The 26,822-nt window shown below is 42.9% G+C and overlaps 2 protein-coding genes across 7 annotated transcripts in view; both read left to right on the forward strand.

Annotated features, from left to right (window-relative positions):
• Window positions 1-26,822, forward strand: part of LOC126557871 (ero1-like protein) — a 427,255-nt gene that overhangs the window by 160,382 nt on the left and 240,051 nt on the right. The window lies entirely within an intron of this gene.
• LOC126557010 (fasciclin-2) overlaps window positions 21,852-26,822 on the forward strand; it is a 51,629-nt gene continuing 46,658 nt past the window's right edge. For all 6 annotated transcript variants that reach the window (XM_050212634.1, XM_050212635.1, XM_050212638.1 and 3 more), the window contains exon 1: window positions 21,852-22,030. In XM_050212634.1, the coding sequence (XP_050068591.1) occupies window positions 21,958-22,030 (73 nt within the window). In that variant the 5' untranslated portion in view covers window positions 21,852-21,957. The remainder of the gene's footprint in view (window positions 22,031-26,822) is intronic.

Consider the following 26,822-nt stretch of genomic DNA (forward strand, 5'->3'; position numbering starts at 1 on the left):
TGAAACACACAGCGACGGGTCGAAACATGGATATAAACGAAACGGTCGTGTATCGGCCGTTTCTTTCTATTTTGAAAGAACCGTCGCGACGCAGCATCAGCAATAGGGAGCTCGTTATCCTGGCGCCACACAGACGCGCCAACATGTCGTCGGAAGGAAAATGCGAGCTCCGATGGGGATGAGAAAATCGAACCTCCAGTCAAACGACGAGTTGGCCCAACAAAGAACATCAACGGAAGCTGGGTAAGGTTAGATGAGTCTAGGGTATTTCCGATGCAGCCGCATAAACACGCATGACCGTACGGACCAGTGTCATGGCACTGTGCCTGTGTTTGGTGGTTAGGTGCAAGAGCTTGGAAGCTCAACAGGGTTGGAAGGATTTTTTTCCCCCATGCTACAGTAGGCGCCAGCGCTAGTTGTTTGTGGGTTTTATGCTTCATTTGGGTTACTTACTTGCTGCCAGCAGGAGAGCATCATATCCTGGGCAACAAATGTAGATAAGGGCCTGAAGCGGATGGATTAGGTTAATATTTTAATTTTTCTTTGAAAAATACTTCTCTATATCCCTTTACTATATTGTGTATGTAAATATACTTGTAGATCATTAGCAATTTAATAATTGAAAATTGTTTTTGCATAACTCCAGGCGTCAAAATTTATTTTATTTGCCCTGTTTTGTTCTGTATTTTGTTTGTGTTTGTTTTTTTCCTGTACATATTGCCTCTTTGAGTTCCGATTATCGGGATAAATACTTGTGTATTTTACGACTCTCGCCAATAACTCCACCAATCGTAAGTGGCAAACATTGTGTACATTTCAATTGCCAGTGTGTGCCAGCTGCCGAGTTCAAGACTGATTGCCGCATTGGTAAGTTTTCCTTGTAGGAGCATCGTATGGCTTCGCTGCAAATTAGACTTTCGAATTGCTTACTCTAACTGTCGTACCACACTTTGTTCGTGGGTAGCAACGTGGAGCACCGACCGTAAGACGTAGGGGCAAGTTTTTATAGATCCTTGGCTGGGGACGAATTTTATACCTTCACCAATGTCTAGCGTCTGCCACCTATCAGCATATCATCATCAGCGTCAGCTCTCGGAAATCGAGAACTTTTCGGCGGCAGCTGAGCGCAACATCCGCGCAATGGTAGTTCCGGTACTCAACTCCCCTACCCTTGCGTCCCCCCGTTCGGGACGCTTCGCCCGGGTCGTAAAACGAAATTGGGAGGAAATTTCGCTTAAGTAAACATTCCGACCACATCCCGCGGATCTGGCAAACCGAACACCGTGCAAGGCAGAGCACAACTATTCCAGCTCACCAAAGGGGAAGACATCCCGTAGCTCCTACGACTCAGTAACAAACGAACCAGGAAACCACCCCGCTTTTCCCCTTTACACACTACTGCCGTTTGGTTTGGCGTCAAGGTTGTGGATTTGGATTGTGAGCCACAGCACAGGCTCGGAAGGAGGCTTGGACGGAATCCAAAGCGGATGCTTACAACACCCACTGCCAGCACATTTCGTCACGGCACGCCGGATGGTGTGCTAATGCAAAGTGAGCCCATTTTGGCTCGGAGTTCGTGAATGGTGGCATCTGAAAGGCATGAAACGGTTGAACCATGGTTCTGCTTCCTACATACAGGACATTGCTACATTGGCAGCCGGAGGCAAATAAAATTAAATGGCCACCACTTTTATTACCTGTTGGTTTGCGGGACCAAATCGGGACGATATGGCACCGGCATCGAACGCCGGGCTACGAGCGAAGAAAGCGCGATGTTCTGTGTTTTATTCAAATTATAAACCTGTTAATGTGTCCATAAGCCGCTCAGCAGGGGTCGTTCAGTATTTAGCCTCCAATCAAATATTTACAGCCCGGAACGGTAACTAGACTGTTCAATGTCCAGACGGGCCATAACTTCTAGAGCAGCCAAATAAATCGTACAAATATATTTCATAAACGTCGTTCGGTTAGATTATGAATTGAACTCCAAAAATGCTCCAAAAAATATGGGAAAAAGTTTAATTTAAAAACAAAACAAAGTATGTATCGGACAGCCTATGGGGATTATCGGACAGCTTTTCATTTCGCTAATGACTGCAGTGGCAATTTGTTATCCTGCTTCCTACCTCTAACAAAAATCAAATGTCTCACAACTGCTCACGCACATTTTGCGCATATGTAATAATTCAAAAATTTAATGTAAATTACAACCCTTTTGCTGCGTAAGGGTAAGCGCACAATGGTACAGCTAATTAAAACCCCTTTTTAGGACTATGTAGCCAATGCGAAATTGCTCATTGTTCGAAGGGGTTTAGAGATTTTTATAGCATGTGCAGAAAACGATAAAAGGAAGCCAGATAATGGAACGAAATCAGCCTATTTCATGCAGCATTACGGTCAGATAAGATCGCCATGTATCATAATAATTAATGCGTATGAATATGTAGAATTGCATGGAAATGGAAATGAATTGCTGAGGTATCATTAAGCCCGATAAAATATCCGAAAAAAATCTCTCGAACGTGTGTCATTGCGACAAAGAATCAATTGTCCTTCACGCTAATACGCTTGATTCGAGAATTCTATTTTACCCCATTTGCGATACAAATCATTTCATTTGATAGCTCATCCGCTTTCGCTTTCATCGCCATGCGAATACTTGCCGTCGACCGAAACCCCTCATGACCGAATGCGTGACCAAACGGGAAGGTGAAATGAAATAACATCATAAATTAATAAAACCAAAGTTGCCTCTTAAGGGATTTGTGCGCGAGCTTCGTCCTGGGTTGTCACAAAAAAAAACGGACCAAGGGCCAACGACCGGCTGCTGTACAAGTAACAATCCTCTTGATACTACTGCTAGGGTAGGATTGTACTGAGCGGGGTTGCGAGATTAAGTGTAATTTCTTCCCTCCAGCCATACGAGTTGGTTTGTATGTAAAAAGCCACACCAACGTTTTTCGATTCGAGCCCGTGTAATTGAGAAGGATTTTTTGTTATTTCTGCGCAACCACCATACACCACACCATTAGTGTCACTGGACAGTTTTGGTCCGAGCATGGGTGGTACCGGTTTTTGCTTAGCTCGCGAGCATCGTGATTCCATATTTTTCCTATTAGTGCGCCTGTGGAAAATGGAAACAAACGGTTTCGATATGATATCGCACACCAAGGTATGTTAAACCTTTGTGTAGGAGCAAACACAAACAGCATTGGAATTTCGAACAACCCACCAAAGCCGGTGTGCCTTCAGACGCTAAACAATGGGCAAATGAGTGTGGTCAAAGGTGGAGCAAAAAAGGCGACGGATAATTTATTCCTTCTGTGACTCCCGGAGGGACTCGTGCCACGTTTAAGCAGTAACGAAAAAAATCGGCAAAATGTACGTTCGCTTGTATTCAGAGGACTTTTTTTGGTGTGTTTCGTTCTTTCTGTGCTTCTAAGTCTCCGACTAGGGTTAATGGTAATAGCCTTTTAGCGTTCTACATTCCCGCGGGGTACTGAAGAAGAAAAAACTAACTATAAATAAATAATTTACAATTGAAGGTGTACAATTCCTACGTCTAATAACAGTCTTTTTTCGGTCGCTTTTAACACAGCACTCCCGGTGGGAATGATTTGGGGAAATGAAAGCCGGATTTTTTTGTTTGAAAAAATTTTTTTTTGGCATTATAACTTACCCCTCATTTGGTCATTTTCCGCTACCGTTGGTTTTGCAACCGCGCTGGACATTGGTCGAGTACTTTAATTAAACAACGCTAGTCAACGAAATCATGACACACATTTGGACAGTTCCGAATGCCAACCATTAAAAGCAACAGCCTGCTGTACTTGTTTCCATGCCGTGGTCTATCCACTCTAAGACCAAACATCTGCTGCCGATCCCGGTTCCGGTTGGTGTGATGTTGAGTAAAAATGTGTTGATTAAAAGAAGTGTTTGCACCAACGTACGCAACCACACTGCTGTCAGGCACAGTTCCCGAACATGTGACACTGCGTTTAGAAGTGAAAGGGGGAATATTCAAATGGAAGATCTCAGATGGAAAGCAATCTTGGCGGAAGCAAAATTAAGATCAAAAATAAATGCGCCCAAAAAAAGGGTTACCTTATAAAAGGGACAGCAAGGAATTTAAGTAGTAATTGAAGAAACATCCTTCGTGAACACATCACGGTACGAGAACGAGGGGACCTGAACATCTCAGACGTGTTGGTTTTGACAAAAGCTGACGAAATTAATTATTCCAGAAACGCCGCCTAGACCCTTCTGCCTAGCGTTGAATACAGGCGTGACTGAAGATGTTGCATTTGAGATTGATTGGTGGAAAAATTTAGTTGAAGGAAGTGTTTGGTATTGTTTTAGAGATTTAAAGGTGTGCAGGCAAACAAACGTACCGACCAAACGCTCATTAAACAGTAATGAGGAGATTTTCTATAAATAATTTACCATTTGTAAATCAGTAGAAATCTGCGTTTTAAGACATTTTTGAAAGCCTTTCCTTAATGTGCGTGATTTTTTGCGGGATTGAATGTTGGTTCAATGCGATGTTCGATGTAAATAAAATAATCATTTCTATATTAACATCTTTTTTGCTTCGACAATACGGCACTGGACCGTAATAATCAATTATAAAAAAATAAAAATCTATTTTGCTTAGCTATTATTTTTCGATTTTTTTAAAATAATGGTTAACAAAATAATCAAATCTTTGAGAAATATTAGAATAGTACAATATTACATTTCATGAGCTTCTTAAATTTCTTATACTTAAGATACTTTTTACTGAGCAAGAGCAGGGAATGCGGGAACTCGAATAGATCAGAGCGGCGTACAGTCCCACCAGAAAGTTTTACCAAGCGATAGCAGGCCGCCGAAACAACTTCATTCCTAAGGCATCCTGCTGTCGCAACAAAGATGATGATCTGGTCAGTAACCTGCCAGGGATCCTCTCGCGATGGGCTCAGTACTTTGATGAACTACGTAACGATCAGTTTAATGAACAGCTCGAGAATGTACCGTCACCACCTGATATCGAGGACACGCGCAAAGCTATCCGTCGGTTAGAGAATAATAAAGCACCGGGATCCGAAGAAATCGTAGCCAAACTGGTCAAAAGCGCGGAGGGCCTTAATAGAAAAGGAGGTTTATCAACTTGTTACTGAGGTATGGGATAGCGAATCGATGCCTTGTGATTGGAATCTCTGCATCATCTTTCCCAGATACAAGATTGGAAATATGTTTGACTGCAACAACTACAGGGATATTACGTTGTTGAATACCTCTCACGAAATATTCTCCCTAATCCTTCAGGATAAGCTTGTCCCATTCGTTGAACAGATAGTTGGAAACTATCAAAGAGGATTCCGAAACGGAAAATCTACCATTGATCAGATCTTCACGATGCGCCAAATCTTAGAGAAGATGGCTGAACAGCAGTTGAACACGTACCATCTCTTCATAGATTTCAAGGTCGCATACGATAGCATAGCCAGGGTAAAACTCTACGAGGCCATAAGCTCTTTTGAAATCCAGGCCAAACTGCCAAACGAGGCTTGTTAGAATGACCAAGACCAACGTCACATGCCAGGTGAAGGTGGATGGAAAACTCTCAGGGTCCTTTGCTACTACCAAAGGCCTGCGTCAGGGAGATGGACTCGCCAGTCTCCTATTCAACTTGGCGCTAGAGAGGGCCATCCGTGACTTGAAGGTGGAGACTTCGAGAACCATCTTCTATAAGGCAACCCAGCGCCTGGCATACGCTGATGATATAGACATCATTAGTCTGCGGCTCTCCCATGTAGTAGAGGCCTATCAAAGGTTCGAGCAGGCGGCAGAAAATCTCGGGTTGCAGATCAACGAGGCAAAGTCCAAATTGATGGTGGCACCACAGCGGCCGTACTAAGAAATCCGGAACTACGTGGGGGTGATGTATGGCTAGGTCCAAAATTTCACCTATCTCGGGGCAAAAGCCAGCACCGAAAATAGCATAGAGACGGAGTTGCGCGCTAGGATGCTGGCTGTCAGCCGGTCATTCTATAGCCTGAGGAAACATCTCATCTCAAAAAACCTGTCGCGACGGTCGAAGCTGGGACTGTACCGTACCTTTATAGTCCCAGTACTCACATACGCCTCTGAGACATGGACCCTGTCCAAAACAGTTGAAGCCCTCTTAGCCGCGTTCGAGAGGAAGATGCTCAGAAGGATCGTTCGCCCTGTATGTGTGGAAGGACAATCGAGGAGCCGCTACCACGAAGCGCTGTACGAACTGTATGACGACCTCACCGTCGTGCTGCGAATTAGGCTCGCCAGACTCCGATGGGCTGGCCATGTTACACGCTTCGCACCGAACGCCCCAGCTTAGAAAGTTCTTTTAGGCCGTTCACTCGGCATAACGGGTGGGAGGATTGCCTGGAATCATCCTTTATCAAAGCCGGGATAACAGATTGGCGGACGATGGCGCGGGACCGTGAACGGTTTCAGATTCTGCTGCGGCAGGCCAATACCGCAAAGCCGTTGTAACGCCTGATAAGTAAGTAAGTAAGTAAGTAAGATACTTTTTATTGAAAATATAAGTATAAGACAAAATTATTGTGTTCATCATTAACCCAGTGCTTTCAGGGATTCTAATTGACTTTGGCCATTATATTGCAGCCCCGTTTCGTTGGGTATCCGTTTACTATTGAGTGTTCAACTAGAATTTGAAAATATACAAAGATATTTCACTTTATTTGCTTGTACACGGAATGTTTGGCTCTACACCTTTGCCGTCGTACGACTCTAGACGACTTTTGCTTGGTGTTGACTCATTATGTCAAAGGCGTCATGTGACTCAAGCTTGCTTTATAGGTGGTTTGGTTCCTGACTTGACAGATACTTTAGCACTGTTTTCCTCTATTTATTTGTACATCCACTCACGATCCCTTCATCCTTCAGATCATCTAGCTTTATAGACGCGACATACTGTGTACTGTAGAAAAGATTCTCTTCTCTCGTGTTTCAGATGGTTCAGTCACATTTATTCTACCACGTGAATTTAAGCTTTTAGCTTAAATTTTTAGCTGTTTAGCTGTAACATTTATTTTATTTTTATTTTTTTCTAAAATACAGTCTTTAAATGTTAGATGGTATAAGAAAATAAATAAAACCTGCAAATGGATCCTTCTCTCATCTGCCAATAAATATGTACACCCTCTATTTGTTGGTTTGACCTCATTCCTATGTAACCTTGCGACCGATTTCACACAACCAAACACCTCCATTGTAATAGCTATGCAAATGCGAAAGAAGTCAAAACATTCCGACAAGTGTCCTGTTTTGGAACCGGTACCAACGGCACACCCGGTTCATTTTCCACGCTGAATCATCAACATGGCTGAAGGAGAGCAATCGCATATGCACCTTCCTTTTCACCCATGTTCACTCCAAAACACGAAGCGAAAACATCGAATCTCGAACGTTCACCGTACTGAATGAACCTCGGAATGTTCATCAGGCCAATCATGAACGGAATGAATCACTTCCAATGAACGTTGTATATTTTCCGCGCGCGTTGGACGCGTTTTTTTTATCTGTCGTCAGCGTTAAAATATCAACCAACGTGAATTGAACGATAAGTTCAAAATTCAAGATAAGAGCATTATCATGCTGCTGATAACGTGAATTGTTACTGTACGTTTAACACCTTGCAATGTGTGTCAGGTTGCTAAATCAGTGTGTGACTGAATGAGGAGATAGTGGAAATAGTATTTATTTTTATGAGATACAATTTCAACACACGGTTACGACGGTTACGGTAGAAATGTGGAAGCAATTTTTAATTTACTTTACATATTTTTATGAAATCTTTCTTTCTTTCCCCGAATGGTCTCACTTTGCAACAAGAGATCGTCCAGTGTCATGTAGCCAGGGCTAGAACGCTTATCCATCGCAAGCTGAAGATGAGATCATATTTTTTAATTTTCCACCCCGGATCGGTCACATGAAACCAATGAACACATCATCACCCATCGCCGGCTCAAATCTTCAAACTCAAGGATACATGGCACAAACGGGACAGCAGAAAAAAAAACGGCTCAAAGTATGCTTCTACAGTAAATATGAGAAGAGGCAAAAACAAATAATGCAAAAAAAAAGTCACCCGAGAGCAGCATAAAGCAGTCGATTTGCTTAGTCAGTGGTTTATGACCGTGACTAACGATCTAACGGCGACGATACCGGAGAACGGAGAAGAACCGCGAAAGATACTGCATGGTAGTGTCGTGGTGCGTTGGGACGATGTGACGACGATAGTTGTTATATTTACATTCTGCCAACATGCGGTCCAAACTAAACAAAGTAAGAGCAAACCCATAGTTGTTTATTTATGCGCTGTGCGAAGCTGTATTTAAGCTGTGCTTTTGCATAACAGGAAAGCAGATTTGCCAACTAAGACGCGATCCGATTGCGATCCAGCAGGGAGGGAATCGGTGTGAAAGTGAACTTGAAAAACGCGCGGTTGGAGGAAAATAAGAATTAATTTTCATCCATAAAAACCTCTTGATGGACTTGAAAATGTGGTGATGGTAATGAGAGAAAGTAGAATAACAATAGAATACAGTGAAGGCTCTGGAGTGGACTGGAGCCGTGACCATTCGGAGGTAATGATGCGTACTGTGGACTTTCGCTTACATATTTTTTTTAAATAATGCTGTCTTCTTAAAGCTTCGCCGCATATAATCCTCTCTGCTGATGTTTTTAAAGGGACAAATTTAGCCGCTAGAGTATCAATACACATTTTTATAGCTCAGATGGAGCGAAATTTCCATAACTGCGTTTATTATGCCGAAGAAGCAATTAACACTGTTCAACACTGTTGAGTTTTTATCAATTTCTTAGCACCATAACAGCTAATTAAACCGAAATTCCTTCCGGGCGCCAATCGTCCAAGCTGCACGAGCCCTCCTCCGCGCGTGTTTTAACACAAATGAATGAAGCGATGCGAAAGATGTTTGATAAGAAAGATTAAATAAAGGAGCTACCATCCGGTTAAAGCTGTGGCACGCAACGGTCTCTCCGATCGCACCAACGATCAATGAAGCGTACGGCTATTTATATTCTATCGTTAGAAGGAGCTTTAATTGTCCTTGGAAATGCGAAACGCTCTCCCATTTCTCACCTTGAACGAGTTCCACTTCTTCCAAGACTCTGTATTTAAGCAGAAACTCCATGGTCACCGTTGCTTGTGGCGGTGGAAGAGAAGGTCTTGCGGTTTCAGTTGCGGTGTGTGATTAGCATCAGCTTTTTCTCGACACTTAGCACCGAACCAACACAACCGCATACGCACCTACGTGAAGCGGTTAAGCTTCGAAAGGATGCCCTCCTTTGTACGGGAATGTATTAAGCAGGACCGAGCAACAATAACCTTCACCAAACAGTTCGAAAGGACGAAGCGAAAGCGTTACTAATTATAGCATCTCCATCGGCACACGTCTTTATTTACAGCCGTTTTTTTGCTTTCGTGTGCACTTTAAGGCGTCGTTCGCTGGTACGCAACCGAGCTAGATCAGTGGTGAAAACCGAACTCGCTTGGAATGTCCTTGAAGCACTGTGAAGTAGAAGTTAGCGATGCAGAAGGAACGGATTAAAGACCTTATCGTTCAGCATTGAATGGTACGTTCGTTCAAAGTGATGTATTTTCCGTTCAGAGACTGATATATTGTGAATTTCCACTTCAAAGGGAGCCACAAATTCGAGCCAGATTAACCTTGAATGAAATGGTTCAACGTTAGAGTTCTTGCTGTATTGCCCTGCCTCAAAAGGTAGCACATTTGCTATAAAAGTAAAAGAAGCGAAGCACAAAACACAGATACAACTATTTTTTGATTGAAGAATCTATTCAACATAGGAATAAGAGCAAATCGCTGGGATGAGGACACATATTGAAGTTGCATTTTGTTTCTGTTTACAGTTTAAATGCATTTATCGATAGGAGAAGGTGCATATGCACGATACAAAAACTTCCTTCCTGTATTTCTACGACACATTGGTGAATAACCAAACGGTCATTCCCAACCAGTAGAGGCTTTCGTTTTCGGACCATTCCTTTATCGTGCTTTCCCTCTGCTGTTTACCGTAGCGTATCGGTTGTTTTACATCAAATAAACGGACGCTGTAATTATACCCTGAGCAAAGTGTGTCTTTTATGTAGCAAATATAACATCGTGACCACGGCACAAAGTTTCCCCTTCGCACACTTGCGCCAATTACGTCAAATTAAACGCACCAAACGTCATAAAACATGTTGCGGGAGCAATTTATAAGCATTTTTAACAACCCGACCCGTTCTCGTTTCCTGCTCTGGTGGCATTTTGGGAACGTGTACCGGGAAGCGCCAGTAGAAGGAGAAATGTCAAGATCTCTGGTACAAATCGTCACTATTGCTGTAATCAAACTAACCACTGACCCTTTTCCACAATGTCCCCGATTTTATTATGTTCGGCCAGCACGGAAACTCGCTCTTTAAGTTTAATTTACTGTGACTGCGATGTCCGTTCTCGCTGGCGAACGGAGCTACCGTTTGCCTGTGAGACCTGGATTCCACTTGAAGGAATCACCTCGGACGATGGTTTTGCTGCCTGGCTGAGAAGTTGAGCAATCCAGTTTCCTGGCATCCTGGCAGCGAAACCGGTGGCGCTTATCAGGTAACATTTTCCAAAACGTTCCGGGAGTCGCGACTTTCGACCAAAGTTTCCATATCGTTTCATCGGGCGTCAGATTGTGAGTTGGTTGTATAATTCATAGGAATTTATGAGAACTCTTTTAACTTTGCTTCCAACTGCTGCTACTTGAACGTTCGGGTTAAGTGACATTCTTGAGGGTTTTGCCAGTATGCTTGCCGTTCAGCAGCAACCTATTCGCGTCCGCTTGGATTGGTGTGGCTAGGGTGTACAGTGGGCAAAATTGAAATAAAATATCACACAAACACGCGTTCCAGCCGTAAAGTAGCAATGTTTGTAGCCTACTTTTGTACGTGTGAAAGGCGTTTTTCCCAACAAGGCCCTTACACTATAGAAATTCCGAATCGGGAACGTGTGGCCATAAATCAAACACAATTAGCATGTTTTCTTCTTTTATGCTCACGAAAGCCAATCCTTTGAGCTGCATGTCGGTGACCTGAAACAGTTTATTGTGAATTTCGTTGACAACGTGCTACCGAAAATTGTTGAGCATTGGCAAAAAAGTGAAAATATGCCAAACTTTTTTTGGGGTTAGGAAATTTTTTGTTATAGCTCATTTCTATGTCTTATCGTGTTCTTTCAAATATTTCAGTATTTTGAAATATGCACCTTCAGTCTTATATAGACACAGATTAAATTGAATAACAAAATTTTTTTATTGGTTTTATACCTTCGTTTACAATTTAAGTTCAAGCATTTTATATTACTTCATGGTTTTTTCTTTTATATGTTTTGTAACTTTATTGTGTAGTTTCATCATAAAAAGAGCGGGCGTATTGCAGCTCACAATATAGCCTCCAGTTTTAGCACCTTTTTTTAATTGTTTCCCTTTTATTACTCACCTTTAAAACAACAACATTGTCATCTCAAAATGACAATTCCTTCCACCTCTTCCAGGCTGGGGGACAGCTTTTATTTGTTACCTTTCGAATCAAAAACATCCAACAGCATAGACTCATTCTTTTGACGTGCATTGGTGTTTATAGGCTAATATGTGTGTGTGTGTTTCAAAACGAACCGTAAACAAAAAGTAAGGAAAACGAATCTTTTCCGCACATTACATAAAATGAAGTGAAAAATTCTGTTCCAACCCCACACCAGGAAGCGTTTTTGTACATGCAAGTCGGCAAGAAGTACCCAACCCAGCCGAGAAACAGCTCACCTTGTTACAATTTGGGTGACACCTCAGCATTTCTGGCGCATCCATTAGCTGCTCCCGTCTGGTGGAAGCAGGCAACATGGAATGGCACAGCTAAGAAGCCGTCCCGTGGGGAATGTCGGGAAAGCTCCCGGTGCGAACCGGGAATGAAATTTAATGGCTTTATTTTCATTACGCTTGACATGCGGACGTGCCAATGTAATGTCTTTACGTTGTCGATCGACGGGGGACGCTTAGGTCGGTGAACCATCATTGCACGAGAATGATTCCATCTTGTTTCGATTGTTGCACGCGGTCTGGCGCGAGGTAAAGCTGTGTGTTTTTTTTTTCCTGTGCCATAAAGCAAAAGCAGCAAAACATTTGGAACGGAATGGCAAAATGGGCTTCGTCACCGTTGTGCTGCTCTTTTGCACCATAATATTCACCCACTTAGGTGGAGGTGTGAAATTTTTCGATGATCCAGTTCGGTATAAACTTTCGTACCGCGTGTTTCTGCCGAAACAGATAAAACTTGAGCAATGCTGGTCAACGGAGAAGTGGCTTAGTTTGCCGGCTGCGGTTGTTATTCCGTATGTTCATTCTGCCAAACTTATTCACCAAAACGCACGCCTCCATCGCTACCAAGCCCGTACAGAAGCGCACCGCATGTTGCCATCTATTTGGACGCAACTTTGCCAAAACCGAAGAGCAAAGTTTAGATTTTCACAACCGAGCACCATCTCAAGCAGCGGCTTCAACATCACTTGAGCGGCCTTAACGTTAAGGAGGAGCATTGATTTAACCTTTTGTTTTACTCCTTTTGGCACAACTCCCGGCAAAGTTTTTGCACCAAAACGATTCAGGAAGAGTTTTCCTGTACCCTGCGCTCATTCACAAGACAGGAGTTGAACAGGAATCGTGTAGGGTAGAATAGGAAGTTGGTAAAAAAAGGAAACCTTCACAATCCGGTGCAAGGATGTATAGTTGGATTTTAAGAAGCAACACCACAAAAAAATGCGCAAGCACTACTAACTGCCACTGCTTGAAAAACGCTTTCGGGCCAATTATTTATGGACAAATTTGTAACAAAAGTTGTCGTTCTTCGTTTCCTGAACCTCGTACCAACTTACAGCACGCAGCCTCCAGGAGGAGGAAGGATTTGAGAGAAAAATTGCAACATCTGGAACAACAAGCTCGCAAGCAGCAAGGACTCACCGGCAAAGCCCACCCCCGGTGGGGAAAGGTTGGAAGCTAAAATTAATGGAAAATAAAATTTGCATTGTGCTTTGCCGGCAGGCCATCCTACCGCAAGACAACGGTTCTTTGCATTTTCAGATTTTCTCGCTAGTGATTGTTTTGTTTCAAAATTTGCTTTATTTATTTGAGTTGTGCTTTTCTGGGTCGAATTGCGAACAACGTTTAAGAAAAGCTTGCCACGATGGAAGCCGTTGGTCTTACTTAATTGCGAAAGACGCATGCTGGTAATAAGAATTTTTGGTATGAATTCCGGTGAAATATATTTTACCAGGGAAACCAGGCCATTTACAGTACCAGAAAAGTTGGTAAAATATTGTTGTAAAATTCGCATAATGATGATATGTTTAGTGTTCAGGTTCTCGCAATTCTGATTTTTTTGTTAAACTTAAGAATAACTTATAATTTGAACGTTCATTTGTAATTGTCGTGGAGCCCTTGAAACAAATCCGTCTTATTACAAATGCTAACTACCATTTTTAAATGTTGCTAATGCTGCTACCTTTGGACCGTCATAATCAATTGTAAATAAATAAAAATAAATAATGCTGCTACCTAACCGAGCATGTCCAGGATAAGGCAAAAAAATACAGGAACAAATACTAGATTACCAGGAAATTCCCTAGTAATGTACAAAATGGCGCAAGCTGTCATACTTAAAATAAATTAAATAAATAATGCTAACTGCTAACAAATACCGACTTACGCATGGATAGGTGACAACATTGAGGTCGTCCATAAGATCACCTATCTCGGATCAAAAGTCAAAAGCACCGACAACAGCATTGATGTTGTGATAAGCACTGCCATCTGGTCATTCTACTGTCTCTCTATTTTACTCAAAACACTTGTCGCGACGATCGAAGCTGGGACTATATAGAACTTGTATAGTCGAAGTACTCACATACGTCTCTGCGACAAGAAACCTAACTAATGACTGACTCAGAAGTATTATTGGGTATAAGGGTGTGGAAGGATGATGAAGGAGCCGAATGAAGATGAAGAGCTCTACGAACTGTACGAAGTACTTGCTATCGTCCAGCGAATTAGACTACCCAGGCTACGATGGGCTAGTCATGTCATTAGAATGACACCGGACGACCTAGCCCGTAAAGTGTTTTTAGGTGTTCCTAAAGGATGAACAGAGGAGGCGTGGTTGGCTCTAATTGAGATAGTGTGATGGCGTTGATGCCTCCGCCAGAAAGGCCAGGATAATGGTAAACGACAGCGCTGGACCGCGAGGGGTTTAGAGGACTAAAGCAGCAGGCCAAGACCGCAAAGCCTGACAAGTTAGTAAATACGTAAGGAGCTAATCTGTTAGATGATATACTAAATTTAGAAATCTGTTTATGAACAATTTGGCATAGAATTGTTTTGGTAAAATTCTTTGAAATTCCAAATATCTTGGGCTGTCATTTTTTGGGTTCTTTAACTTGATTTTATTCGGATTGTTTCATACGGACAGGTTTCAATACTTGGTCCAACCTTTTAAAGACTGATGCCCCCTGAAATCTTTCGACTATTAAAATATGTAGCCTCATTTTCCCAAACAATGATTCACCCTTTTCCATCGTTATGTATCAGCCAGGATGGGTTAATACAAAATTGAAGTCTCATGATTTTCGATTAAAATTCATTACGCCCCTCATATCTGCTAGTCCGATAGCAATCTTTAATTCATTTCGTCATGGCAGTCATGTGTCCTTCAGAGAACCCTGCAGGCAATACACACATACACATCCCGAATTGTTTGTTTTCGACAACACAGCCCTCCTTCTGCATTCAGTTTTCGTCCCGTTTGTCAGAAGCACGGTGTGTTTCCGGCATCCTATGCGTCGGAATCAAATCCGCCCAAGAATCATGAACCACCAATGAATAATATATTATTCTTATCATCAGACGCGCCAATGCTTAAAGCCCTGCCGATAGGCAATTCCCGAATGTAGTGTTCCTTCCTCTCCGGGGATGAGTCAGATTCTGGAGTACGGCAGCAGACAGAGCACTCCCCCTTGATCCTTCTTGCTCCGCTGCTGGCGGATAAAAATGCAAACCGGAAAAGAAAATAAAAAACCAAACAAATGAACGAGCCGGCAACAAGACTTTTCCCGCTTTCCTGCGTTTATCGAACAAGTCGATTGCTTTGGTGGGGAGAAAGCTACCAGGTTTTGGAGCGGTTTTGCCATATTCAAACAAGTCAGACATTTTTTCTACGTTCAATATTTTCCAAACCCATCATAACGGCGATGGAGGCATGCCGAAGCACATTGGTGGGATTCTTGAGAAGAAAATCAACTACACGAAACCATGCAAAATCGTTGCTTCGAAGGGAACGATCTTCCTGTCACGTCCTACAACTCGTGCACGAATGTGACGAAGGCTATACTTTCCTGTGCTGTGCAAGTTGAGCTAGAAATAAATAGCATACAACGACAACAGCAAAAAAAATTGCATCCGGTGTTGGCGTAAACTCAGCGACTGGCTGTCTGTAGGTTTTTGTTATTGCTCCATGAATAACTGATACGGTGGAATAAATATTTGAACGAGTAAAAGTGAAGGTGATAATATTTTTGCAGAAATGCGACCTCCTGCAGCCGTAGCAGCACAGCTGAGTAAACCGACTACCGTTCATCACATCGGGTGTATGTTGTGTGTTCCGGTTGGCTGTGGCTATGGAGTTTGATTTCTTTCAGCATCTCGCCACTTTTGATGATGATGTTTATGGTGAGTTGAAAGAAGGCTTCACATAATTGGCACGCAGTGCAGATTTCTGTGATTCTCATACATTTTAAATTGTATCACCTGAGGTTCTTTCTGCTCTGATTTCGCTTTTCACGTGGAGCTTGCGGCGAATATATCATGCTGGCAATAAAATGTATGTTTATTTAAAAAATAGGGTACAAATTTTCTAACCTACTAATGAAAAAAAAATGCATCATTTATAAGCGATCGCTTGAATTATCGTCTCCGTTTCGTGCGGCTCTATCGGCCACGAGGGTTGGCACTGCTGACTTTAACACTCGTTGACTCGTGTAGAAATTGACGTGCTGAATCCAATGCCTGTCGCACATTACCCAACTCCGCTTTCCGCAAGCGAAAAGAATCGCCTCCATTATCGTTACAAATAGCTTCGACTTAGTGTGGCTATCGCACGCCGTGACATCTAACCGTGCCCCAATATCTCATCCGTACTCAGCCGTGGCATTAGGGAATGGGACACACCGCTCTCAGCCCAGCTCGTACTGCAACCGGAAGCGCCTTAAGGAATCGGAAACAACAACAAACTCCTACCACCGCCGACGTGGCTCACGACACGGATGGGCGCACGTAGGCACACTGTCCCCATATTGTTTCTCCATTTTGCGATCCATCAGAAATCACTGGCAGTGCTGGAGGGGGGTGTGTGTGTGTGTTTTGTGCTCCTCTCTTTACTATTCTCCCCTTATTTTTGTTTCCTCCATCGGTGTAAGATTGCAAGGGCAACGAGCCCTGCATGCTATCAACATAATTTTTCTTCTAATCAATCTCAATCACACTCGCTTTTCCTTGCCCGCGTTTCGATTTGATACAGACGTATACCCGGGTTCGACGGGCTGCACTTTCCCTTTAGGATGATTAATTTCTCTTCCATCGTCAAAACCGAAACCGGGCATGAATCGGATTCACTCGGAAAGGCCACTATTGTTTCAGCCTGTCATCTTCAAAGGGCGCTGCTTGAGGAATAGCAGTCATCTCAGGCTGGCAGTATCGAATTGGTTATCGTTTTTCGCCTTCTTCTTGCCACTTTATCGGCAAAGGGAACAAAAGGCTTTACCTTTGGCAAGAACTGACTGCATGGATTGATGGATGGATCACATGGTGGGGCGTGGGACGGGTGAGCAGCGTTAGCAAATATCATAAGCTGACACTCCTTGTCATGCAAGTGTAGTGTGCCCCACTGATGTCCTTTTGATTTCCGCTGCTCCGGCATAACACGCCCGCCAACTGACATGTGACACTTTATTCTTTACGTGCTCGTGTATTGCACTGCTCTGGCTGTTGCTTTTAACCAAACGTAAACATAGGCCACATGTGCGTTGTTGCGATGCGACAATGTTATGATTTGGCGAAGGAATCATTTCACCCGAAAGCGATGCAAGGGGTTTAGCCCGGGCGCTGGCACTTGCCTTCGACATAAACCAACCTTAAGAGGGCATTATTCTGTTGATGCGCGTGGCGCATATGAGTGAAAGTGTGGGAAATTAATTTAACCCCCGCTATGCGGACAAAAACTGATGGCTGATATTAACGGGGCTGTTTACTTGAGGCCTATGTTCGATTCTATTCTCACTGCGTTAGCGGAGGGATCGTTTTGAAAGGGGTTGTTCCTTTTTGTGACTTATTTAAGAAAATAAAATTGTTTGAAGTTTCGGCTTAGGACGTAGACGGGGCACACATGATGACACCGCGCCAGTGTCTTGGGAAATTGGCTATAAGATACGCAAGATGGTTGTAATTAAGCCTTACTTTTGTTGTAAGCAAACTGAAAGCTATGCATTGTTTGTAATAGCGTAATATTTCACTATTTTTATTGTTCGTGTGAACAGCTCTTTTGACAGTTTATAAGCAAAGTAACTGATATAAATTACGATCGCATCGCATAAATTTACGGATCATGAAAGTAACAGCAGAAATTGAATGTTTGTATATAGAAAGAAAAAATCGATCACGTTGGCACATATCGCGCTACTGGTTTGTTAAATTATTATTCATTGCATGATTCGGTCTAATCGCTACCACCCGTGCCTAATTTATATGCAGCGCTAAACGGGTTAGCCTCTGAAACGTACAACAAAAATTTAACAATTTGTCTTACACAATTGATGACAACGACAGGAGCAAGCACTCGTACTCGGTCCCACGAAGTGCTAGGATATGCTAATTATTGTTCAGGGGTTCACCTTTCCAGCCCCTATCATTGCTCATGGCTTAGTGCTCGTAACATGGAACGATTGTATCAGAATAAAGAAGGCAGAAAAAAATACCGTTCAGACCCATATTTTGAGGACAAATCGCGTTGCTTCAAGTAGCATTAGAAAGGTAAAGGAACCCTCCAATTTCCTCTATGGCCGATCCCAATGGCTTTTTTTAGAACTCTTTTCGAGGTGCAACGTTTAAGGGTCGACGTACGGCAATGTAGTGCGTTTTGTTGATGCACGAAAATGTATAAAAACACAACAATTGGTTGCGAGACTTTGGTGCCGAGAAGGGCACATGATAAATGTGACTTTTAGCACGAAAACCATTTAATAAGAGCTGCACACACATCCACACACTCTCTCTCGCCTAATGATGCGAAAAACGAACGCAATCGGGGCCCAAAACGCAATCGACCGATGCATTGCTAGCGGATAGAGGATTTGCTAACGAATAGCTGGGGTAATAGGGATGGGAATGGGTGTACAGAAACCATCCCAACATACCACGTGCACACCAGGGGATATGTGGTGCGAAGTGTTTCGATTGATAAGATCAATGTTTTGGGAAACATATTTACGATCCCTGGGTTGGGTTGTTGCATTCTGTGCTGCTTCCTTGGTGCCTGCGTTTTGTTCCTTCGCTTGCCTCGGCGGATAGTTTTTGTCCGATTCGAGATGCGCATCCCTTCCGGCGTTCAGTTCCACTGCTCCAGTTCGTAATAGAGAATAACGATGTTTATTAGTGTTTGCCCGTTGTCCCTATTTGCCATTGAAAGGACGCGATTCTCTCGACATGGAACAGTTGAGCATGTGGTCCCGTTGTACAAAAGCCACGCGCTAGCGTAATATTGCATCGATTATACGAGGGTTTCACTAATAAATAAAACCCTACCCATAAGAAAGTATGTCCCTGGGTTCGTTTTTTTTTCTTCTTCTCTCTCTCTTTGAGCGTGGAAAATAAATCATTAGCTTTTACTGTTGCAAATAAAGCCAAAGTGTAACAGTAAATGTAACGAGGACTTGTCGGTTGGAAGGGCAATGGGAAGCAGGGCATCGAAAAAAAAATGTCGTAAATTACCCATAACATTCTCGATTTGCTTTTATTAGCAAGCGGGAACAAGTTCTCGAGATGAGGATGTAATGTTACGGTGCGTGGACGTACCTCACTAATTTGTGAAGTATGTTGTGATAGTGAAAATTATGTGCTAAAGTTTGGGAAAGAATTTAAATTGTTTTGTAGTGAATAAAAATATTTCGCAGTGTGTTACCATACTGCTCTTTGAATTTTTAATCGATTATCAATTTGCCCCCGCTTTGGTTGCTCAGCATCCACATGAATGGCTCGTCGATTGCTGCGATGCAGATCGAACCTTGCATTGCTATTGTAATTACCTTTAACATCGCACCTTCGAACAAGTTCTCCCTTTCCAAACAGTTAAATCCTAGCACAAATACACGCACAAACGCTGATTGCATGTGCAGCACAGCAATCGAATGCACAACAAAAAAAGAATTGTTGCATTCCCACAAGTGGTTCTTTGCACGGAACGAACCATTCATTTGCGGGATGAATCACTCGCGCCGCCTTGCCGGCGTAACGGACAAAGAAAGCAAACAGGCTTGAAGAGCTCGGAAAACATCGCCGATAGGTTCATCGCAAATCGAGTGAATTACGAGTCGTGTTTGGAAGTTATTCGAATCGATAATAATGGTTGATATTTTGTCGGCTGTTTTATTACTGATTTTATATGAGTGATTCAAAGCAATAAGCCATTTTTGAAGCACTAATTTTATTTTTATTTTTGTTATTTTTTCCTTTTTTGTTAGTGAGTTCCTCCCTCAAGCGATAGGAATTAAAACAAACAGGAAATATGTAATTTACAATTCTTGCTATTTTTTCAAAACATTTATACCACGACCGCACCCACTGTGCAGCTAGGCGCAACGCTCCAAATGAACCGCTGTTCGCGTAGCGCACGCAACCGCTACCACCTTCAATTCGTTTATTCGAATTCATTCGAATTCATTCTAAACTCAGACGCGAATCGAGTTGGACGTGCGTGCCGCGAGCGTGTAAGCGGTGTTAGAAGTTAAAACCGCGCGTGTAGAGGAACCAATCCGTGCTATTCCGGTGGTCTTTTCGAGCTTGTCGAGTGAGTTATGCTGTAAGTGCAGCCGTTCGCTGCATTGTTTTGGGTACGTGATACGACGTGTGTGTGTGTGAATTTTATTTGAGCATTATAGAACTTGTGCGGAGGCGTTTAGAAAAAAAAGAAACCGCACCCCAAACGCGACTACCGGTGCCAGTGGAGTGGACGTGTTCCGTTGCACAATCTCCTGCGTTTCCACCGGGCATTGGTGCAGTTGCCGTACGGTTGTGTTTAGCTTCGTGCTTAGTTAACAGCAGGCGTAAAGCGAGTGTGGTGTGGAGTAAATTGGATTAAATGACGCGGCCAGGCCACCCCGTGCTTGACCGGTAGGGCTTGGCAGGGCCAATCTGTGTGTGTATGTGTGTCTGTGTGTTGGTCCGTTGTGTTATATTGGAGCAGCGTTCGTATGTTATATGGGTGAATGTAGACAACCCCAAACAAATCATCCCCAAAAACAAAACCCACCTACCATCCAAGCAGCAGCAGCCCCCATGATCGTGTTAAGTTGAAGTTGATTAAAACACCGTGTGTGTGTGTTTGTGTATGTTCGTGATCAGCCAGCTGGCTCTATCTCACGATCGTGGGTATTAGGAAAAAGGTGCATTTTCGAATCGATTCCAGCGAAGACCCTTTTGTTTCGACGTAAAGAATGCTACCAGAGGCGTAATCAATTCGATTGAATCACCTGCGGTACAGGTGTGTTGGTGTGGGCGCGAAACGGAGTACCCTAAAGTCAACCTGATCTCGCGTAGCTTTTGCGCTGGTGTAGGTGGAGTCGCGACAATCACCCCAAAACGCGGACGCGGAGTTTTGTGGAAGGAAAAGAGAGATGATTCTAAAGTCATGCATTGTGGTGCATTTGTTGGAAAAGCTTTTGTAACAGTGGAAGGTGGTGTTGTTGTGGGCATGAAAAGGTTAAAGTTAAGCGTCAAAGCGGCATGGAAAAGCGTAGCGCACTGTTTTGTGCTTGTGTTGGTGTAAGTCGCGATGAACAACGGGCTCTACGCGAAGCAGATAAAAAAAAAAAGAGCAACCAACAACATCAGGTACCATGTTTACGAATACCTGTGCACCTGTGTGACGTCACGGTCGATGGGCGCTGTAACCGAATCCACCGCCCGTTCGAGCGACGAATGCGAGAAAAGAGTGCTCAGCTACGAACAAAAGGCAACATAAGGGAGTGAGGGCAACGCGTCTCACGCACGCCCAGTCAACTGGTGTGGTGAGATGAAAACAAGTGTGCGTTTGATCGTGTGCGTCGTCGGATGATCGATTTGCTTGTTGACCGTTTGGTTGATCGACAAATTCAAATGCGCATAGGATTGAGTTATGCTACCTGTAGTGGCGCATGATTTGCAACATAAAAATAGGGGTTTTCTATATTTTTTACTTAGTGAAGTTTTCATTCTTTTGCAATCGAATATTTTAAATAAAGTTTTTTGTTCATTATTTTAGCATCAATTTGTCCTAGCTTCGGCTGGACACATAGTGTAATCGAAAAAGTACACGGAAAATTAGTGTTTGTGAAAATGATTATTGAATTCAACTTTAATAAGTGATAAGTTAAATTAAAATTAAAGGAAAAGTGAAAATAAGTGTTCATTGCAGGATTGTCAAACTTCATCCTAAAATAGTTGTCAGCCCACTTTTGTTTCTGATCGTTAAACCGGCAGCGATCATTACGCAACATCTCGGTAGATAGAAACGGCTTTAGGAAGGCTTCCTGTCGCGACCGAAAAGGAAACAAGATGGCAGCTCAATATGGCCTTAGCTTCAACTCAGCGGCCGTGATGATGCTGCTCGTGTGGATTACGCTTCTAGGTAAGGAATGGAATGAAACACTAAAATTATTACTCTCATATTTGTGCCAAGGATGGATATTAAATTGTCCCAATTTCCCCAAGGTGTTTCGTTTTGGTATCGGAATTTGCACAGAAAACAAATAGACCAAACCATATTCCGTTCCTACAATTACCGAACACCGTATGGTGTGGGTCCTAACGCCCTATAGCTCCCCATGATGATTGGAATTTGGCTTTGGAAAATATTACTTAAACTCACAGGTGGTCATCGAGCGATGTTAAGCAATGAGGCAAGAGGGAGCAACGCAAGGTAATTCTACCGGTTGCGGCGTTTTTTTTTGCGTCTTCCAAGCGGGAACCGGAGGTTTTGACAGTAAATAAACAACAGAACGTACCTTCCTCCGCTTGCTCGCCCTTCCAATCGAGAATGTTTTGCGTACGATCAGACCTTTCGTCGACGTTAAAAAGTGCTACGAAATTTGAACCATCTGTGTGAGCAATGCAGCAGCAGCAGCAAACACACTCTTCTGCTTCTACGGTTTCGAGGACGCACATTTGGTGTTGGGGTTGGGTAATTAAGTGAACAATTTGTAATCTTACTTTTCGCCCGACCAGCGTAATAATAGGCGGATGATACATAAACGATCGGAAGGTACACCCCACCATGTGTGAGGTTTTTCGATGAAGAAAATGCTGTTTCCGTTTCTTGGCATCCCGAGTATGCAGCGTTCTTCTTGATGCGCGTCTAGACAACAGGATGTGTGTGTGTTGTGTTGTAGCGTTGGAGATGCCAAATTTTGCCAGCCATGGAAAACATAGACATATCAATTGATTTTTAACGGTCCTGTGAGAGGCAGAAGAAAATGGATTTAACTCTGTCTGGGAGTATTGTTTCGTGAAAGACGTTTTTGAAACGGTCCTGGATGCGCCGTCCGATGGGAAATTGTCTTTTTAATTGAATGAATCTGACATCTAATTATAACTTTTTTTAATGGAAAATTTCTTGGTTTGGTTTTCTTGCACGATGTGATGGTAGTTAATCGGTTACTTCCATTGGACCAGTAATATTTTATTTCTTTTCTTCCTAATGAAGTAAAGAGGTGACTTAGGTAAATGTACATTATGGGTTGTTCGCTTCCAGTACAACAGCAATTTATAAACTTACATTGTGATTTAATTTAGCATTTTTATAATCCTGACTCTTGGTAAAATGTCTCCCTCAAAGTTACTAAAAGGCCACATAAGTTACCCCGCCAGTGTTACGATACGCGTCCCTAGACCAAACCAATCGATTTAATGTCGCAATGCCACCATCATCCCCATTATAGTAGCAAGACGTACAGCAGCATGTACGAAAAAAAGGCATTTTCATGGACATTTCTAGCAGCTGGTCTGGATACCGTTTGGCTATTTGCAAGACAGAATGAATAAACGTTTACTACACCCATACACTGCTGTCTGTGAAAACAACATTCTCTCTCTCTCTCTCTCTCTCTCTCTCTCTCTCTCTCTCTCTCTCTCTCTCTCTATAACCACTTGCATCTGTATCCTTCAGTTTTAACTGTTTGTGGGATTCCGTAACGCTTAGGCAAGGACGTAACCACAAAACGGCATTTCTTCTACCGAGGAAACGGAATGTGTGTGTGTGTTTTTTACGAAGAAAAAACAGGAATCATAAGGCAAAAGAAATTGCGTCGAGGAAAAAACGGCTTGTCGGTCGGTTTGTACGACACCAAAGAAATACGCACCTCATCCGTTTCAGTGGAAGGTTGCGCCGGTGACAGAAATAGAAAATTCCATCAGGTCACCCAGTTCGTCGCGAATACCAAAGCAAAAGAACTACCGAGCACACTGCCACACACAGCCGCTGGGAAATCTTTGCCTTTCCCATTTCCAACCAAACGTTGATATTGGGAGGGAGAGAAAAAAAATATCCACCCATCGCAAGCGCAAAAGGTTCAACTTGACCGCCTGCCAAAACATTAGCCAATGACCGGGAAACGAGAAACCTTGCTGTCGAAGGAAGAGTTGTGTAGCTGGACGACGAGCGTGGAAGGCATGAAATTGGTGCACGAAAGTGTTGAGAAAAGTGCTCAAACATGAACGGTCGGTCTTGGCAGCGAGAACGGAAAAAGATGTAAGACGTGTGAAAGAAGTATTGATACATCCAAAAAAAAAAAGCTTAAGTAAACGGAGAAACCTTCACGGTTTTTTGGAGCGCAAGCCTTTGAAATGGTGACCCATCGTTCGAACAATGTATCCAGCTCGATCCCCTTTTGTGTGGTCCAACATCATAAATGTTCCCACAGCAGGCACGCCTAGCCGGAGAAACATATTGCAGCTTGCGTAAAATTTTCCGCCAACCACCAAACTGCAACGTCCGGGCAGAGGTTAGCTAAATACAATTCTCAACACCAAAGAAACGAGTAAAAAAATAGAATAACATGCTCTCGCGTACAAAAAGTGCATGTGTGTGTGTGTGTTTGCAAGTTGGCTACAAAAAAAATCCTATCGATTCGATAATGCAGGATCTCGGGCATGTACGATCGATTGGGACTACTGTTGGTGGTGATGGACTCGAGAACTTTCTCTACTAGTGCATGACTAGACGCTCATGTAGTTCGCCTCGGGCAGAGGACTATTTTTAGTGTGTTCGTTTGCTGCCCTTTAGTCGTCTATGTCGGCTGTCGGCATGGGATTGACTGACTGGCCGGACTGACCTGACATTTCATGGAACAACATGCATTCATCGGCACGCTTTTATTTATGAAAAAACGGGAAAAATAATAATATTAATCAACCAAACATCGATGGTGGTGAAGGTTGCCATCCGTTATCGTATGTGTTAGCGATAGAGAAATAAATTTAATTCGGTTGATGATGGACAGGTATTGTCCGTGCGAAGAATCCGACACGCCGTTTCTGACGTTTTAGTGCCATAAACGTTGCATTTTTTTTTTTTTATTTATAGAGGCTTTGCGTCTCTGACACTACATTCGCCCCTCTACTGTATGCAAAGAGTGATTAATATTAATACAAAACTATTGCGAATGTGGCTTATTATGAAGTACGTGAAATATGCTGCATTGCTTCCTATTTAGCAGCAAACTAGTTACATATTTGTTGGATGTATCTGTTTGTCCTTAGCAATAATAGATTTAAATTCCTAATTTTTAATGTTTGTATTTTTCAACTTTACAAAGAAATGATTCCATGTAACAGGTTGGCTGATAAGTCCCCGGTCTGACACATAGAATGCGCCGCTAGTATTAAATGCATATTATTTTTATATAGCACCAACCTTCAAATGATTCGTGTCAAAATTTGACGTCTGTATGTCAATTAGTTTGTGAGACAGAGCGTCTTTTGTCAAGCAACTTTTGGTTGCTTGACCACAAGTCATTGAGAACGATGGCAAAAATTGATCAATTGGGCTTCAAATTGCTTCCCTACCCACCGTATTCTCCAGATCTGGCCCCCAGCGACTTTTTCTTGTTCTCAGACCTCAAAAGGATGCTCGCAGGGAAAAAATTTGGCTGCAATGAAGAGATGGTCGCCGAAACTGAGGCCTATTTTGAGGAAAAACCGAAGGAGTACTACCAAAATGGTATCAAAAAATTGGAAGGTCGTTATAATCGTTGTATCGCTCTTGAAGGGAACTATGTTGAATAATAAAAACGAATTTTGACAAAAAAATGTGTTTTTCTTTGTTAGACCGGGGACTTATCAGCCAACCTGTTATAGCTGCTACAAATTGCTTCCAAATAAATATCAAAATATAAGCGTATTTCTATCATTTTATTTATATTAGAGCCCTTGTCCTTCTGAATACGATCATCGGCTGCTCTAATTCTGTTCTAAGAACATAAAAATAACCCCCCCTCCCGTGGTTCACTTAGCGCAATACATCAGCTTGCCCCCCGTGTCATCACTTGCCTACTTCCCTAGGATTTGTGACAGACGCTGACATTCGATCCTTCACCATATGGTTGTTTCGCTGTTCACTTCAATATGAACAAACACCTGACCAGGAAATACATAATGCAAGTCTGCACCTGATTAGTAGAAATGGAGCAAAAAAGGCATGTCTTATGTTCAACGATAGACCGCAACTGCACCCGGTCTGGTGATCTTTCATTCTTGTCATTCTCCAGAGGCCAGTTTCATGGAGCTTAGTTTAGTGTAAAAAAAGAAGCCAGTTCACTTCCGATAGTAAGGCGACACAGGCATGCACATCGATAATGCTATAGCGCCCATCGTTCGTATTCGGTTACCACACACACAAACACACACAGAGAACAGCTAAAGGTCATCGTCAAAGTCTGGCTGCCGTGTTCGGGGTGGTGGTGCTCCGGAGGGCCTCGAGGATCCGCTTAGTGTTTAGGTTTTATGGTCGTACTGACTGATTCGAAACGACCGACCGGTGGCTCATTTTTTTCTCATTAGTTTTTAATGCGAGAAGCCCGTTTCCGTTTCTGCTTAAGCCGTAAGGCTTTTGAAACCGTTGCCCTGTATAGGTTAGCAGCGATCATCCGCGCTACAACGCAAGCCACACGGTGTTCTTGACACACACACACCCTGTATGGGTGTGTGTTCTTATACGCTTTCTTTATGCTTCATGCTATGGCGACACACCATATGCACGGAAGCTTATGTCACACCGGTAATGATGGGTGGTAAATGGCGATGACATCGGTCGCATATCGATTAGCTAAAATTCTTTTAGTGACTTCCTGAACCGAATGCAAATAGTTCCATGTTAATGACGGCTAATTGAAAAAGTGCCATTATGGTTGAAATTCTAATCGATT

The sequence above is a fragment of the Anopheles maculipalpis genome, chromosome 2RL (assembly GCF_943734695.1).
Source record: "Anopheles maculipalpis chromosome 2RL, idAnoMacuDA_375_x, whole genome shotgun sequence".
Classification (NCBI taxonomy): domain Eukaryota; kingdom Metazoa; phylum Arthropoda; class Insecta; order Diptera; family Culicidae; genus Anopheles; species Anopheles maculipalpis.